The 18,189-nt window shown below is 49.5% G+C and overlaps 1 protein-coding gene across 1 annotated transcript; it reads left to right on the top strand.

Moving 5' to 3' along the window:
- Window positions 1-593: 593 nt before the first annotated feature.
- Window positions 594-18,001, top strand: themis2 (thymocyte selection associated family member 2). The gene is made up of 6 exons (XM_007894809.2): window positions 594-931; window positions 4,367-4,613; window positions 8,132-8,272; window positions 10,710-11,126; window positions 12,229-13,314; window positions 17,921-18,001. The coding sequence occupies exons 2-6, from the start codon at window positions 4,511-4,513 to the stop codon at window positions 17,944-17,946; spliced, it is 1,773 nt and encodes a 590-aa protein (XP_007893000.2). The 5' UTR covers window positions 594-931; window positions 4,367-4,510; the 3' UTR covers window positions 17,947-18,001.
- Window positions 18,002-18,189: the final 188 nt, after the last annotated feature.

Genomic DNA, 18,189 nt, shown 5'->3' with positions numbered 1-18,189 from the left:
ATGCAATTTGTTGTTGTTGTTTGTGCCTTTCCTCCCCAGCACATCCCTTAATAATGCCTCAGTGACTCCCGAGATCCCACCATTTCTTCTCTGTGCCTCTGAGGACCTGTACTTCGGATTCTTATTACCCGGTGCGAAATTTTCACGGATTTTCAATCCCTGAAGATTTCTTCCCCCCTGACCCCTTCTTTGCCCCAATTTTCGAGTGATTGTAAGGATCTTCCAACCAGATGACCTACCGGGGGAAACGTGGTGGGGGAATGAAGTCACCTCCATTTCCTTGGGGAGGTGACCGTCTCAAAAGCGCTTCGCGGGGTTCTACCGAAAAATGTGGTGACTGTGAAGTGTAGCGACTGGATTTTGTGGGTGACGTTGCAACCATTTTACGCACAGCAAAATGCCACAAACAGCCATGAAGCGAGAGAGTGACTTTACTTGGAGGTGAGGGGATTGTCGGCCAGGACGCTGGGAGAGAGAGACTCTCTTTTCCAACAGCGCTGTTGGATTATTTAACGTCCGCCTGAACAGGGAGCAGACGGGGAGTGAGGTTTAACGTCTCAGTGAATGGTAGCGCCTCTTGACAGTGTAGTGCTTCCCTCCATCACTGCCCTGGTGTGGAACCCACAAGCCCTGAGTCACGGCAAAGAGTGTGAGCGAGCGAGCGAGCGGGCGAGTCAAGCTGACTTACAAGAAGTTATAATAAAGACGCAAACAAGCTCACAGCTTGACCTTGTCATAGAGCGAAAGGGCGAATCTGAGGGGAACAGGCAAACGACAGAACTGGTGGAAAGAGGAACCGAAAAAGAGTAAAAATTACCGCTGCATGTTTCTCGACGTGTTCCTGGCTTTCAAAATAAATTGTGGGTTTTGGACCGTGAGTCCAGCGAAAGAGCATCTCAACTAAGCGCGGAGGGGAGGACCTTAAAGCACGGTAAGTATTAAGGTTGGATTTAAAGATGGATAAAGGGGTGGGTGGGGGGGGGGGACGGAGGAAGGAGGATGGAATTCGATTAAAATGGAAGGAAAAATGAGATTGCTCACTCCCTTGACAGGAAGCTCCGTCATCCCGACAGATACCCTTTCACTTGCCCTTCCGTTACCTCCGCAGGGACTCGCATCAACTCGCAGGCTGTCCTGCAAGACCTTCCAATTCCAGCCAAGGCTGTGGATGAGTTGGAAAACGAGTTATTTTCCGCTTCTTTCTCCTACCAATTCTCTTGTTTATCTGTTCCCATCTGCTCGATTGAAACGTTCAAGGCTGAGGTGGACGGATGTCCGTTAGGTCAGGGTAACGAGGGTTACGGAGCAAAGGCGGGTAATTGGATACGAGGTACAGATCAGCCATGATCTTATAGAAAGGCGGAGCAGGCTCGAGGGGGTGAATGGGTTTACTCCATCACCTCGCACCCTTTCGATCTATAACAACAACAATAATAATAGTCCTTGCATTTGATACAGCGCCTTACCATACGGTTGAGAGCACAGGCAGGAAGTGAGGTTTAATGTCTCAATGAACGGCAGCACAACTTGACAGTACAGTTCCCCTTACACCACAAACCCTGAATCAGGGCAAAGAGTTTGAGTGAGCGAGCGAACGAGCGAGTCAGGCTGACTTTCGGGAAGTTATAATAAAGGCGCAGCCAAGCTCACGGCTTGACCTTGTTATAGCGCAAAAGGACAAAGCCGGGAGGGAACAGACAACCTACAGAACTGATGGAAAGGGGAACCGAAAAAGAGTTTTAAAAATGGATCGAGGCAAGTTTCTGGACAAGTTTCTGGATATTAAAAGGGCTTATGGGTAACCCATCTCCCCCACAAAATATACAGTCATTTCACTTTACAGTATATCCTCTGAAGCGCTTTGAGACGTCTCGACCACGAGAGTAAGGCGCTGTATCAAAGGTAAGGATTTTTATTATTATTAACTCTTCCCTCCACAAGCTGCAGATTATTCAGAACCGCAGCTCTCACATTAGGGGAGAGGACCTGAGGCCATTCAGCACCTCGGGACTTCCTCCCGACATGAAATGCGCTGTATAAGTGCAACTTGTTGGAATCATAGAGTCTTACAGCACAGAAGGAGGCTATCCCATTAGCCCCACTCCCCTGCTCTTACCCCATTAGCCCTGCAATTGCTTTCCTTTTCAAGTTCATATCCAATTCCCTTTTGAAACCTGCTACCGAATCTACTTTACACCCACAAAATATCCAGTCAATTCACACGACAGTGCATCCCGTGAAGCGCTTTGAGGCGTCTCGAAGACGTGATAAGGCGCTGTATCAAATGCACGGATTAGTATTATTATTATTTCCCCCGCAGTGCATTTGAGGAAGGAGGGGAGAGACGGGGGTAAAAGCCAGAGGGACTAGGATGGGTGGCATTTCATGTGGGGAATAAACCCAGGCGCGGACTGGCCGGAGGGGGCGGGTGGATGGAGAAGGGCCTGTCTGTGCTTCTCTCGAGCTCTCTCGGTGGCCCTGCACCAGCTCCACAGCCTGCAAACAGCTGACTTGCAAAAGCAACGAGCTCGTCGGAAGGACGTACAGTGAGGATAAACAAGAAAAATGGGAAATAATTGGTTCGAGTTGGTAGCAACCTGTTCCCATTACGCAGTGATAAAAGCAGAAGTGAAAACAACTTGGGTCTAATTCATCAGCACTTTTCATTAGGGGGAGAGTTACTGGATCTCAGATGAACAGCAACAACAACTAGCACGTAACCAGCAGCTCTCAATACGTCTCAAAACGCTTCATCATAATAATAACCCTTTGCATTTGATACAGCGCCTTATCACGTCTTCAAGACCTCTCAAAGCGCTCGGCGGAATATGCTGTAACGTGAATTGACTGTTTTTTCTGTGGGAAACCAGTGGGATTGGGGGGAGGGAAATCAGTGGGATAGGTAGGAGGTGGTCAAAGGTGCAAGCAAAACCGAGAGGGAGGGGTGCCGAGTTGTTACGGTCTGGCGCACCGCCTGAAAAGTTGGCGGAAGCAGATTCAATAACAGCTTTCAAAAGGGAAATGGATATGTTATTTAAGAAGGAAAAAATTGCACGGCTATGGGGTAAGAGTGGGGGAGGGGGAAGTGAATGGGTGGCTCTTTCAAAGACATGATGGGCAGAGGGATTTAAGGGTTGAGCTCCAAGACAACAGGGCAACAAAGCATTTGTAAGCTCACCTGCGGGTGATTTTTTTCCTGCCCAGTGTAGTGACCGTGTATTTGTGGGGCCGTGATAAGGCCCTCTATCAAATTGCAAAGAATATCGTCATTATTTCTGGGATCTCCATGTGTAGGTGAGATGCTCAGTTAGGTTTGGATACGCTTAAGCTTGGTGATAGCTTTCCGCGGGGATTCGACACCCGGCTGACCAAAAATAATTATATCCTGGTTACCTGGCCCAAAACACACCAGTTAATCATTGACTCTATGATTTTTTTGTATAAAATACTCTAGTGTATGAGGTATTTGCTAGAAAATAAACAATCAATCACTGATTAATAATTAATGTTTGGAGATGTATTGATGTCCACAGGAATTAGTTTCCAACGAGAACGGCAACAAATTGCATTTATGCAGCGCCTTTCACGTCGGGAGGTCAAGGTTCTGGACAGTGAGAGGTTTGCACTCGAGCTGGGGGTTGGGATCAGAGAGGGGTGGAGGGCAAGAGGGGGAGAGGGGGGAAGATGACTGAAGGCGCGTTCGAAAATGAAGGTCTTGAGACAGGCCTTGAAGGAGGCAAGGGAGGGGGCGAGGCGGAGGGGCTCCAGGATGTCCAGAGGATGGGGGCAGAAAGGCTGAAGGTCCTACTGCCGATAGTGGAGCGGGCAGGGCGGGGGACATGGAGCAGTCGAGTGTCTGCAGAGCGGAGGGAGTGGACAGGTTGGTGAAGTTTTATTAGGTCGCAGAGGTAGGGAGGAGCCATAACCCCATTCCCCCAGTTTCCAAACCACCCCACCATCCTTCCCCTACACCCCCTAACTTTCCCCCCACTTCCCCCCCCCCCCCGCCTAACTTCCCCCATTTGCTCGCATGTGGCTTAGAGGGTATAAAAGAAAATTAGTAGACATCTTTTGAGCCGAGTTGTGGACAGGATAAGGCAACGGACAGATGCGTGGTTTGTGGGTTACCAGTCATTTTTGGCAAAGTTTTAAAAAATATAGACTTCCTCACAAGGGGTGTCACTTCCTTGTCAAATGAATCACATTTTTACTCTCGCTCTCTCTCTCTCTTTCTCTCTCTGTCTCCGTGTCATTCTCTCTCTGTCGTTCTCGCTCTCGTTTCATTCCCCCCGCCCTCGTCTCTGGTGCTGTGTCATCCTGGTTGATGATTGAGCGCTCACATGCAGCTGTACATATATTTGCATAGCTTAAAAAAACAGAAGACCTTGTCACCAGAGACGCTGCTCGGAGGGTGGTGGTTAGAGAGGTGACACTTCAGGGTTATGAGCGCCTCGGGCTGCTAAGCTGCCGAGCCACCAACGAGGACGTGAATCGCGAGCCGTGCGACTCGATGGCAGACTCGCAAATCATCTCCCTGCAGGACTACGTCTGCGACTTGGATCTCTCCACGCTCCCGCGGATCCTGGAGATCCACTCTGGAGTTTACTTCCAAGGTACGTCCCGGTGGGAGCTGTGTTGGGGCGGCGGGTTGGAGTTGGGTGGGGGGTGGGTTGGGTGGCAGTGGTTGGGTGGGGTGGGGGGAAGCAAATTTCGTCCACAAAACGACTGTCAACTCGCTTTACAGTGTAACCTGTGAAGCGCTTTGAGTCGTCTCAACAACGCGATAAGGGGCTGTATCAAATGCAAGGATCATTATTATTATTATTACTACTATTATGTACATTGAGCTGTTGTGTAACTGCAAGTTGTTGTCGCTATTGTCGTCATTAAGAAACAAACGAGAGAGAGAAAGCCAGGAGGAACCGCGCTGCAAACATCTTGATGCCTTTTGTCGGTCGGCAAATGTTTGCACAATTTTCTCTTAATTACCTTTAACTTCACGACCCGACTTTCAAAATAATCGCCTCTGGGGGTGGGGGCGGGGGGGGGTTCCCTGCTCTGCAAAACCCTCTCCGAAAAGTCTCTCTTTGCCCCAGAGCTTTAGTCAGTGCCCTTAAACTCCCTCCTCATCTCTGTCTCTTCAAGTAGCTTGTGTCCATGAAAGGCTCTGTGGACAACGTGTGACTGTTTGGTTCACCTTGGTGCGAGCTGAGCACTGTGTTTGCTGATGCTTTTCGGGGCGACATTGGCGGGAACAGCGCTGGCGGTCAGGCTATCTCGAGACTGGGCTCCCCCTCTGCTCCCTCGGAATTGAGTCAGTCCTCTGTGGTGGTCTCTAGTCCGGTTACTGAGCCAGACGGGCACGTAGTGCTCCAGGAACATTGCTAATTGACCACACAGCCAGCCTGGCTCATCGGCAGGTCTTGGAAGAGCAGACCAGATACTGGGGGCAAGGAATCTTCCCACTCAGCTCTTGTTAACCCTACATGCCAAAGCCCTAACGGGTAAGGTGGTTGGAGCTCGGCAACCAGCGGGAAAGCTTGCCAGACAGCGATATCAATGGCAAGCTGTGTGACTTTAGCTGGTTAGACTTCAGTAGTTACCCCAATGCACGCGCTCTGGAGTCCCCAAGCCACCCTCGCTCTTGCCAACCTGCGCCAAATTCATTACAAAGATAGGTAGAAAGAGAGAGAGAAATGCAGAGAGTCTGAGAGAGAGAGAAGAGGGGTAGAAGGGAGAGAGAAAGAGAGCGCCTTGATTTCCATGTGTAGGTCACTCAATCCACGGCTGTTTGTGGGGACGCTGCTGTGTGCAATTGGCTGCCGGGTTTCACCCACATAATATACAGTTAATTCACTTTACAACATATTCTGTGAAGCGCTTGCAGACATCTCGACGACCTGATAAGGCGCTGTATCAAATGCAAGGGTTATTATTATGACAATTATTATCATTATTTATGATGATAGGTGGAATGCATGGAATTCTCAGTCCCGGCCGACCAAAAAATAACGGATAGGGGAGAGTTGTCACCCGGGAAAGATTGTGTTCGGTCTAATTTGTAATAAGGGGAAGGGCAGAGTCTCCGACCCTTCGGTTTCCGCACAGGTTTCAGTGCAAATAAACTGAAATGAGTCACAAAAGCAGCGTTGCCTGGAACAAGATGTTCAAAGAAATTCGCCCACTTTCGCTTCCTGTGATTTCAGGAATTGCGATCATTGGCAATGAGATCATGTCCAATCACTCACAACTTGTCAACCACGACAACAGCAAACCTATGTGCGTAACAGCGCCTTTCACATCGGGAGGATAATAATAATAATATAATAATCCTTGCATTTGATAGAGCGCTTTTCACGTCGGGAGGACGTCCCAAAACGCTTCACAGAACACACTGTAAAGTGAATTGACTGTATATTTGGGGCGAACGCGGCAGCCAATTGCGCACAGCAATGTCCCACAAACAGTCGTGGATTGAAAATGACCAATTTATTATTGTTTTTGGTTTTGGAGGGATTATTATTAGGCTCTGTGTGGAGTAAGGAAACTTGCCCAAGGTTTCGCCCTCTGCCTGGAATTGAACTCAGGTCTCTCACTTGGAAAGCGAGTGCTCTAACCACTGAGCTACAGGACTCCACAAGGATGTCCCAAGGCGCTGGACAATCAGTGTCTCAGAACCAGATTGACTCTCTCTTCTCTCTAACCCCTTCTCTCTCCCCCACCACCCAACCCCCCCCCCGCCCCCCCTCACCTCCCTCTTCCTCTCTCTCCTTCTCCTCTCCTCTCTCTCAGGCTCTCTGGATTCCTCTCTATCTTTCCCTCTCCTCAACCTGCTTTCAGCAGAAATGTTCCCGCGAGTGAGAAGCTCGTGGGTTCACACCCCTCCCTCATCCCCCCACCCCCACAATCCCCCCACTCCCGTCAAGTCACGAAGGCCAGGCTTAGGGCAGAACTGGGAGAGGGGTGGGGTGGGGGGGGGGCGTAGGGTGCAGGGAGCGCTGCATTGTCAAAGGTGCCGTCCTTCGATGAGACATTAAACATGTCTTGCTCGCTTGTTGACACTGTTCAAAAAGAGAACGAGTTTCTACCCCCCCACTCCCCCACCCCCACCACCGATAAAATCACTCATTATCTTTGCGACTGTTTGCGGGGACGTGACTGTGTACAAATTAGCTGCCGCTTTTGCCTGTAACCTACACGGTCACCGCACTTTAGAGCTTCGAGATGTGTCCCCATATGAACGTCACACAGGAATTCAGTTTAACACTCCAGATTAATAGCTCCGACATCGCAGTCACCCCTCTCTTGCCCTCCTCAGTGTTGGACCTGATAGTGAAACTGGAACTCCTGTCAACAAGTTATCTCTTATGGTTCCCCTGTTTGCAGTAACAGTAACGCACATCATGTTGTTAAGCGTGTGGGGCTCCCAGAGCAATATTTGTGGAATTGTGACTACTTACTTGCTGCGATACAGCAATAAAGACACCGCACTAAAAGCACCGTGCAGCTAAAGGCAGCTATTATTTATTCCAAGTTTCCTTAATCCGCGCACCTCCTGGTTACCCAGAGCAGTAAGTGGGAGCCCGGTTGTTAGTCGATTGACAGATCGCTTTCCCGGGGGTAACAATCCCCTTTGTAAAAAAAAATAATAATATTTTGGTCACTCAATCCACAACTGTTTGTGGGACATCGCTGTACGCAATTGGCTGCCGTGTTTCGCCCATAGTCGATCCACTCGATAATATATTCCGCGAAGCACTTTGAGAGGTTATAAGTTGCTATATTAAATGCAGGCATTATCATTAATAGTAGTATTATTAATATTACTATTATTATTGTCACCGCTTTGAAACGTGACACATCTGTACACACAACGTCAGCGCAGGTTAAGATGAGAGGACAGGTGGAGTTAATCTTGATCTTTACCTAACCAGAGGCGTGTGGAGTAAGGAAACTTGCCTAAGGTTTCGCCCTCGGCCGGGAATCGAACCCGGGTCCTCTCGCTTACGAGGCGAGAGACAGCTGACCACTAGGCTGACCACTGGGGGGGGGGGAGGTGGGGGGGAAACTGATCCGCCTGAAGCCGGAGCTGACAGCGAATTCTCAACCGTTCTCTTCTCTTCTCCCACAGGATCCGTCTACGAAATTTCGGGAAACGAGTGCTGTTTGTCGACTGGCGACCTGGTCAAAATAATCCACGTAGAGTTGCAGAAGGTGACGTGCGAAAACGCGGAGATCGGCATGACCTATGACCTCCCGCCAGATCTACCCGGTACGATCCGTGACTTTATAATCGCTCCCATTTTAACCCGTCGTGAAAGTCATTCTTAGGAGGCTCTTCAGCAGCAGCAACAGCAACTCGCTTTATATAGCGCTCTTCACCCAGGGCTGTATATGTTTGTCTTGTGTGTGTGTGTGTGTGTGTGTGTGTGTGTGTATACCTGTTTTGTGTGTGTGTGTGTGTGTTGTGTGTGTGCGCGTGTGTCCGTGTGTACCCATGTGTGTCGAGCGTGTGTCCGTAGCGTGCATAAGTGTCGCGTGTCTGCTTCCGCTGGAATCCGCTCGGACAATTCTTCCAACGCTTCGTGCATTATGTGAATATCTCACTGAATTCCCCCCCCACCACCACCACCACCACCACCGCCGCCGCACCCCCCACCTTCCCCCCCAACGCCCCTCCCTCCGCCCTCCCCCCAGCACCCCATTCCCCCGGCAGCCAATTTGCACACACCAACCGCCTCGTTCAAGTGTTTGTTCGAAAAATAATGATGTTCAAGGAGAAGGGTACTTCTGTCTCTCTCTCTCTCTCTCTCTCTCTCTATCCACCTGGTTAACAATCCTTTAGATATAATACAACGCCAGGGTTATTGTTGCTATATGTTTGGCGGGACATTGCTGGGCACATCACCACATAACAATCGGCAATACAGGAAACCTCTCCCACAAAAGGGAGTCCTTTTCCACGTGGTTCCACACATCGTTTCTGACGTCTCAGTATTCTGGTGAAGGCAGAGCAGCCGCGGGCGTAGAGAACAAGCCACAAGTTGTGGTCGCAGCCACCTGCATGAGGTTGGAACAACTTGTCTTGATTTGAAGTCAAACGCTCTCTCACCGCATCAGACCGAGTCTTTCACTGCTTTTACCGACTGACCGCGGCTTCCCACGGACTGGATCGTTTCAGCGTCGGATCAATAATCAGACGCCAGCCCTTTCCTGGGTCCTCCCTGCGCTAACGAATCCTCGGGACCATTGTAGGCGGTGCGGGTGGGGCGCGGGTGGTGTGTGGTGGGGGAGATTGGGGGGGAAGGGTGTGTTCGGGGTGTCTGTCCCTCAAATGAGACGTTACTTAACTCTCCATCTGCTTGTTCTTTAGAGGGGAGTCTCTGTCTCTCTCTTTCTCTCTCTCTCATTGCCCTGGTCGACAACCCATCAGAGTAATGGACCATTCATTAATGAATTCACCCACAAAATGCACGCAGTCACTACTGCGCTTTACAGCATAACCTGCGAAGCGCTTTGAGACGTCTCGACGCGGTTTTCAAGCCGCTGTAACGCGGCGAATAATATTATGAGTATTGTTATCCTTGTTATCTCCATCATTCATCTTCCCTGCGTGCATTAAAAACTGTTTGCCTCCAAAAAAGTCACTACACTTCACTTTAAAGAGACGCTTTTCGACACAGAGAAGACAATAAACACGCAGCTTCTTTCATTACAATTTCTCCTTTCTTCTCATTTCTATTCCCGGTAATAACTCTGAGAACACAAGAGTGGTCCCATTTCCCAGTTGCTCTTTATTTCCTATTTCTTTTCCATCTGTATCTCATCTCCTGGGTTTATATTCCACATTAACAAGAAATGCGCTGAAGTAATGGTGTTAATTTTCAACCTTTCTACTTTGTGAAACACATCTTCGGAGCCAGCAGCACATTAGGTATGAATGCATATTCTTTAGCGACTGCACCATCTGTGGAAATCTACGCTTAAAGCGGAGAGCAAACAAACAGGAGGTGCAACAGGGACAAACAATGCGAGTGCTGGAGGCCACAAAATACATAACCAGCTCCCAAGACGGCACTATGTACAATAAAAGATTACATCTGTATAGCGTCTTTCACGTCGGGAGGACATCCCAAGACCCCCAACCTCCGCTATTGGGGAGCGCTGTATTGTCAGAGGCCCTGTACTTCGGATGAGACGTTAAACCGAGCTCCCGTCTGTGCTCGTTAAAGATTAAATCGCTCCAATCGAAAAGAGAAGGGAGTCTGTCTCTCTGTCTCTCTGTCTCTCGCTCTCTCCCTCCCCCGGTGTTCTGGCCACCGATTCCACCAGATAAAATCGGTCACTCGCTTCACAGCTGTTCGTGAGACGTTGCTGCGCGCAAATTGGCTGCCAACCGCATTGGGCCCGGTCACTGGACTTCACAGTAAAGTCCTGCGAAACGCTTTGAGACGTCCTCGCGACGTGAAAGGCTGTCTCTCTGTCTCCGTCTGTGGTCTCTCTCTCCCTCTGCATGTCCACAACTGTTTGCGGGGACGCTGCTGTGCGTACAATCGGCTGCCGCGTTTCGCCCGCGAAATACGCAGCCAATTCGCTTCGCGGTGTATTCCGCGAAGCGCTTTGAGACGTCTCGAAGACGCGATAAGGCGCTGTGTCAAATGCAAGGCTTTCTGTTATCGTTACTTTTATTATTATTTATTCTATACCAGGGACTTTCAAGCTGGCCCCTTGCAGGTCGATTGGAGACATGATGCAAAGGCACGGGGAGCAAGGCTTCGAGGTGGTGTCATTTCAGAGCGCCAAGGATATCCACACACAGGGCAGTGTCATCTGCAAGGGTGACCCCATCACGGCCACAGGTGTCAAGAGCGTCAAGGGACAGATGTTCGCCACCTGCATTGTGGACGGTCTCGAGGAGCAGCTGTACATCAACCTCCCCTTCTCACTGCCCGGGGAGTTTTCCGAGAACCTGGACCAGTCGTTCAGCATCGATGAGATCCTGAGTTCCAAGCCTCTGAGGAGCAAGAGGCTGATCTACGTCGAGATGGAGCACAGGGTCACTGAGAAGTATCTGCGCGGGGATCTGCTGCTGGAACCTGTGTATGAAATACAAGCCATCATGCACTGTGAGTGAGCAACACTTATACTGATGATGACCACAACGATGATAATAATCCTTGCATTTGATACAGCGCCTCATCACCTCGTCGAGACGTCTCAAAGCGCTTCACGGGACGCGCTGTCAAGTCGACTGACTGTGCGGTTTGTGGGCGAAAATTTAATATTAATAATAATGATTATAATAATAAACCTTGCAAACAAAAAGAGAAGCGGCTGGGAACACTCAGCAGGTCAGGCAGCGTCTAAGGAGAGAGGAAAGTGAGTCAACTTCGTCAGAATTAGGGCATGTTGGGAGGGAGAGGCTTTTCAGAGAGGGGGGAGGCAGCGCAAGGGAGGCAAAGGAGAAAATGGGGTAGAGGGAAAGGGATGATGAGTTTCAGCGCCTTGGGACGTCCTCCCGACGTGAAAGGCGCTCTATAAATGTCATTTTGTGGCTGTTGTTGTTGTTGTTAAAGAGGTGTTAATGAGGTAAAAACAAAGCGGGGTGGGGGTGCGGGGTGCAACAAAGCAGGGGAATAGAGGTGTTAATACCGCAGAACAAAAAGTGTGTGCGGTGGGGTGTTGGGGTTTGGAAATAACTTGCAACAAAACAGGCAGGATATCAAACACAAGAGGGGAAACCGATAGCAAAGCAGAAAAACAGGGTAAAGGGGAAGAACTTCGAGGCGGGTTATTCCGAGAAGAAAAGCAGCGTTGCACTAAATACAAACAAAAAAAAAAACCCAAAGCACTGCAGATGCTGGAAAGCAACCCGAAAACAAAAAGAGAAGTCGCCCGGTTCTGTTTTGTTTGATAATAAACCTCGCATTTTCGATGCGCTTCGCGGGATTTTCACCCTCAAGCGTCGGCGTCTCGAAAGGCGAAGCGATTCTGAGACGTCCTCCCGACGTGATGAGGCGCAGTATCGAACGCACAGAGAGTTTGTTCGTTCTTAACGCTATTCAACGTCTTTGTTTAAAATTTTAAATCCCCCAAATTTAATCGATTTCAAAAAATCCGAGTCCGATGGATCTTAAAATCCGATTATACCCCCCCCTCCCCCACGCCGCCAAAAAAAAATCTGAATTTTCTTCCCTCCTTCTCCTGCCTCTCTTTCTCTCCGCGCAGTGCGGAAGAATATCGTGAAGATCCCGTCGAACCTGGAGGTGGACGTCAGCGACGTGTCCGAGGAGCAGAAGGAAGTCACGTTCATCAAGCCTCTCTCGCTGCTCGACCTGATGAATGAGCCGCAGGACACATTTCCCGCCGCGGTCGAGATCCTGGACTCCCCGGGGCTCCTGGCCCCCTACAAGGACGAGTGGACCCACTGCCTGAGAAAGGGGGCGCTCCTCACCGTGCACAGCAAGCAGGTGACCAAGAAAATCCTGGCCACCTCCATGAGCAACAAGGTGAGCCAGCATTTCCTGATCTCTTCCATGTACAAGGGCATGTTCAGGAGGAGACCCAGGGAGTTCCACACCACCTTCGATCTCTGCAACGCCGTCAGCTCCGAGGCTCCGCTTCACGTTGTGGTGACCAGAGACTGCATGAGCAACGAGGACGATCAGGTGTCCCTCTGCGTGGGAGAGCGCCTGATCGCGTTGGCCAAGACCACCGCTAGAGTGGTGTCCTGCGGGGTCCCTCAAGACATCGACGTCCTGGTTTGCAACAAAGTCGAGGACGACGAGGACGAGGAGGGGATGGTCGAGGAGGTCCTGCTTCCCTGGTACCTGGAGGGACGGTTCGTGGAGGAGATCCGGGACAATAGGAAGTATACCATCTCGGAGATCTGCGACGGATTCAACTTCCCGTTCGAAGTCAAAGTCACGGTGAAGGACCCGGCTTTCAAGATCGACCCCTTGAAGCCGTTCCCGGCCATCAAGCTTGAGGAGAGTATCCTGGTGCCCACCCTGCTCGTCAGCCTGGCCGAGAAGCCTTCAGACTCTTTCTTCATCCCGGTCGAGTGGATGTCTCTGTCTGTCCAGCTCCTGGCGGAAAGGCCATCAGAGGACATCGCTCCCACCCATGTGGCCTCGGTGGTGGAGCTGACCGAATCAATGTATTACGACCTGCGCAAGTGCTCCAACTTAAGCTCCTGCCCTCCGCCTCGCCCTCCAAAGAGAGCATCCAACAAGATCCTCCCTGCGACCTCCACTGCCACCAGCCCTCCCTTCCCCAAAGCCCCAGGACGACAAACCTCCTTTGGTCCCCAGAGTAAGAACGTTTTGAATTATCTTTGAAAGAAACAAATTGTATTTCGACGCTTTCCGCGCTGATAGTGCAGTGATAACGGTCCTCGCGGTTGTTATTATAGCGCCTTATCGCGTGGTCGGGACATCTCAGAGCGCCTCACAGGATTTGCTATCGAGTGTAGTGACTGCGTATTTCTGTAATAGGTGAGGTATAACTTTCTAGACTAGAGCATTACTTCTGGACAGTCACTACTTTAAACGGAGTAAAAACCTTCTATACAGAGGTTATTCTGAGGACACGGAAAGGAGAGCGTGCGGGCGTGAATCCGCGCAAGTGCACAGTCACTACACTCGCCAGTACATACACATACATGCACACAAGACGTTGCGACAATACCTGTGAATCGCTTCAACATTGCGGGTGGTATATTCAAGGTTTGTTATTGAAGACTGATCGATGGATAATTTGATTGATAAATTGATTGATGTAAAAGATAAATTGTTGGACAAGAGGGTTTTCACACATCCACTCTACAATGATTAGTTTTATCCTCTGTTCAATAAGATAGATGTCTTTTCTCCACTGACAGTTAAAGACAGTGAATTGTGTTGGAGTTTGGTTTCACAGGAGAGGAACGGTTTTAGTGAGGACTCCACCCACACACACACACTCGTGCATATGCACACACACACATATGTTCACACGCACGCACACACACACGCAAACACTCACACCCACCAAAATACGCGCGCACACATACATGCACGCATACACACCCGTGTACACACACCACAAGCGCGCGTGCACACACGTACGCGCACATACACACACACACACAAATATAGTCAATTCATTCTACGGTATATTCCGTGAAGCGTTTTGAGACATCTCGACGGCACGTTAAGGTGCTGTATCAAATTATTATACACACGCTCACCCACACCAAGATACACACACATACATGCACGCACATACACGTACGCGCACGTGTACCCACAAACACACGCACATAGACATACAGAGTCCGATCGCCTGCTGCTATTATTGCCAAACAAAACCCGAAGCACCGTAAAAAGCAGCAGCAACATTGCTAATGGTGCAAGTGTACGTGTGAATCACTGGCAGCCGAGCTGTTACACACATCAATATGAATGCCACACGGCGCTGGTCCCTACATCATGCGACTGCGGCTGTTGGAACAGACAGTCCGTTCAAAGAGCTCATTACCCATCTTTGGTTTTTGTTTTGGTGGGAAAATATTGCTCGGGGCTAACATTACCATAGTTACTGAGCAACACACCAGGTAACCTGCCCAGTCAAAGTCATCAATCATCACTCCCAAACCTTTCGCTGCTGATAAACCTTTAAACCCGAGAATGACAAGCTGGCTGTGTGCAGCACTTGTAGCGAAGGTTTCATTATACATTGGCTCGGAGCCAGGTGTTACGAGCGCTGCGGTTGATTAAACGATGCTGTGTGATAACTCTGGGCGGAGGGGTTGAGGGAGGAGGCAACGCTACCTGTGGATATGTTGAGTAAAATGCCCCCTTCGTTTGGGGAGTGACAGGGCGTGTGGAGCCGGCCTGGTAATGCCCACGACACAGTTGCCTGAGCGTCAGCCTGGCTCAGTCGTCAGCGTTCTTGTCTCCGAGTCGGCCGGTTGAGGGTTCAAGCCCCATATTGGATTGAATTATATGGATTGAACGACCAATTTTTGAATTTATTTTTGGAGGGATTATTACACCCCAGGAAAGCGATCCGCCAATTGCCTAACAACCCGGTTCCTAGTTACTGGTTAGATAAACAGAGACGTGCAGAGCGAGGGAACTTGCCTAAGGTTTCGCCCTGGAGCCAGGAATCGAACTCGGGTCCCCTCGCTTGCGAGGTGAGCGCTCCAACCACTCCACCGGAATCTCAAGGTTCACAAGTTCTCCTGAAAGTGACAAGGCGGCTCGAATCCAGCCTCGCTGCTTTTTGCCTGAACTAACTTTATACTCGATACAAAAGGCTAAAGCCTCACTGCCTCCCCATGGGGAAGCCAGCACCCCCCCTCTTTGATTAATTACCAAATTGCTCAGTAACTGTGAAGAAGCTTGTGATCAGCACATCTCCAAAATAGCCAATCAACAGCTTAATCTCCACCAGCGACTGATATCTCTTACGGTTCTCTGTAGGCATTTGTCTTTCTCTACGTGGGATTTTTCTGTTCAGGAGCCGGGTTGAGCACGAGAAGAGTGATTATATTCTTTGCCACGCACAAAAAAAATTGTTTCCGCTTGGTGGAAGCTACCTTGCTGAAAGGCTCACACGGAAACGAGCCGTCCAACGTGGGAAAGGTCTTCAAATTAGAGTTCGGCCGTTTAGGAGTCAGACCAGGAAACTTTTTTTTCACCCACAGGGTAGTGGAAATCTGGAACTCTCTCCCCCAAAATGGTTCCTGGATCCATTCAAATTTGTAAGATTGAGACTGAGGTGGATAGATTTTGTGGTAGGTCAGGGTATCAAAGGGGTACTGGGGCAAAGACGGGTGATTGGAGTTGAGGTACAGATCAGCCATGATCTTATACGATGGCGTAACAGGCTCAATGGCCTGAGTTCAATTCCAGGCAGAGGGCCAAACCTCGGGCAAGTTTCCTTACTCCACACAGAGCCTAATAATAATCCCTCCAAAACCCAAAACAATAATTAAATTGGTCATTTTCAATCTATGACTGTTTGTGGGACATTGCTGTGCGCAATCGGCTGCCGCGTTCGCCCACAAATATACAGTCAGTTCACTTTACAGTGTGTTCTGTGAAGCGCTTTGGGACGTCCTCCCGACGTGAAAAGCGCTATATCAAATGCAAGGATTATTATATTATTATTATTACTCCTGTTCCTATGTTTACCTACTGAACTATCAGAGGAGGTGCCGGGTGAGGAAGTTGCAATCAATTAACCATCTTTCCGGCCGTCAACAAGGGGGGAAAAAGCTATAAAATCACAGCCTGATTCGGTTAGCCTCAAGCGTGACAGGGAGAAGCCATGTTGGTATGATTACATTTGCCCCACGTCGCATAGTGCTGCTGTTGCCACAGCAATGACTATTTTCAGCGATAAAGTGAATTCAGCAATATGTCCGCCCCGTATTTGTCCTACCCCAGGCAAAAGCCTTTATTTACGAGCTTGTGGAAAGCCTGTGATCTCTTGAGTTGTTGGCTGGCAGCTGGCTTAGACAGAACGCAAATGCGCTGTCTGCAGATTGATGTTGTTGTGGGTGAACACAGCGCTGGCGAAAGCCAAGTACTAAGTAACAAATTCATTGCGTTGAACCGATTTGGAGCCATGGCCTGGGTTGGAAATAACGCAGCCAAAAAAATTGATGGGGTCGGAACAATGCAACATACCCACAGCTGTCCAGGCGGATGTTAAAGATCCCGCGGGGCTTCCCGAAAAGAGAAGGGAGATTCTCTCTCCCCGTGTCCTTGCCGACCGTCCCCCAAATAAAATTGGTGGCTCACTTCATGGCTGTACATCGCAGGGTGGGTGCAAATTGGCTCCCGTGTTCGCCTGTAAAACACCTAGTCAAACCACTTTACAGTATTATTATTATTATTATATTCTTTGAGCGTTTTGAGAACTCTCTCTCTGGTTACAAGGTGTTTATCATATGCAAGGATTATTGTTATTATTATTATTATTATCATAGAATCATAGAATTATGCAGCACAGAAGGAGGCCATTCGGCCTATTGTGTCTCTGCCCTGCCAGCGCTTTGAAAAGAGCTACTCGAATCAATCCCCATAGCCCTGCAAATTTGTCCTCCACAATAGCAATAATAATTATAATAATAACCATAATAATAATAGACCAACGCTTCTATACGGTCTCACAAACGACATGACAATCCTTGCATTTGATACGGTAAAGGTCGAGGCACCGGTGAGCGAAACTGTCTCGATCGTTATCTCGCGAACAGCAACAGTTAGTGTGGAATGTGTCTCCGAGCTGATTCAATCATCCCACAAGCATTGAACCAACTGCCGTGCCAGTCAGATCGGTTTGGCTCCGACACCACCTGGTGGCTGCCACTATCTTTGCTCAAGCAAAGTTTCGGCAACTAAAAGTTGGGTTGGGTGGTCCGAGGGGGAAAGCTGGCCAGACAGTGCTATCAATGGCAAATGATGTGGTTTTAGCTGGTTGGACACCCGCAGTTACTACCCAATGCCCACTCTGGAATCCCCTCCCCAAGCCTTGGCTCCAGCCAACCTGTGCCTAGTACTTTCCTGGATGAGGTGAGCAGGATTTATCCCTCCAGGGAGAGGAGAGGGGGAGAGAGAGAGAGAGAGAGAGAGAGAGAGAACATGGGACTGAATGTATTGCTCTCTTTCAAAGAGCCAGCACAGGCATGATGGCCAGAGTGACGGTAAATTCTGTGCCGGAAATTTCTCTGCTTCCTGAATCCAAAGATTTCTTCGCGATCTCTGCACACCGCAAACTCGGCGAGGCGTCCAAACCGTTTGCGCGGCTAATTAAAAAAAAGGCTTCCCACGCCCGCAGTAACACGTCCGCTGCGCAGACAGCTCTCGGTTTGACAAGCGAGAGCAACGGTCATGGAGCTAATCCACTTCTTTGTCCTTTTTCTCAGGGATTGTCAGTAAAAGAAAAGCCTAAGGTTGTCGGCGGTGACAAACCATCTTCCTTGCGCGCCACTCCCAATGAATACACAAAGAACCAAAAGGGAAAGAAGACGAAGACCCCATCAAAGTATTTGAAATCTCCTCCTCAGCGTAAGTGTGAACAATATCAACAACAACAGCAAATTACATCTACACACAGTAAAGGATTTTGCACCTGTGCTGATGGTTGGGATCAGGAAAGGTGGAGGGCAGGGAGGGTAGAGGTAAGGAAGGCGAT

This window comes from Callorhinchus milii, unplaced genomic scaffold (assembly GCF_018977255.1).
Source record: "Callorhinchus milii isolate IMCB2004 unplaced genomic scaffold, IMCB_Cmil_1.0 Scaffold10, whole genome shotgun sequence".
In the NCBI taxonomy this organism is placed as follows: domain Eukaryota; kingdom Metazoa; phylum Chordata; class Chondrichthyes; order Chimaeriformes; family Callorhinchidae; genus Callorhinchus; species Callorhinchus milii.
The sequence above is the reverse complement of the archived record's forward strand: the minus strand, read 5'-3'. Positions and strand labels throughout refer to the sequence as shown.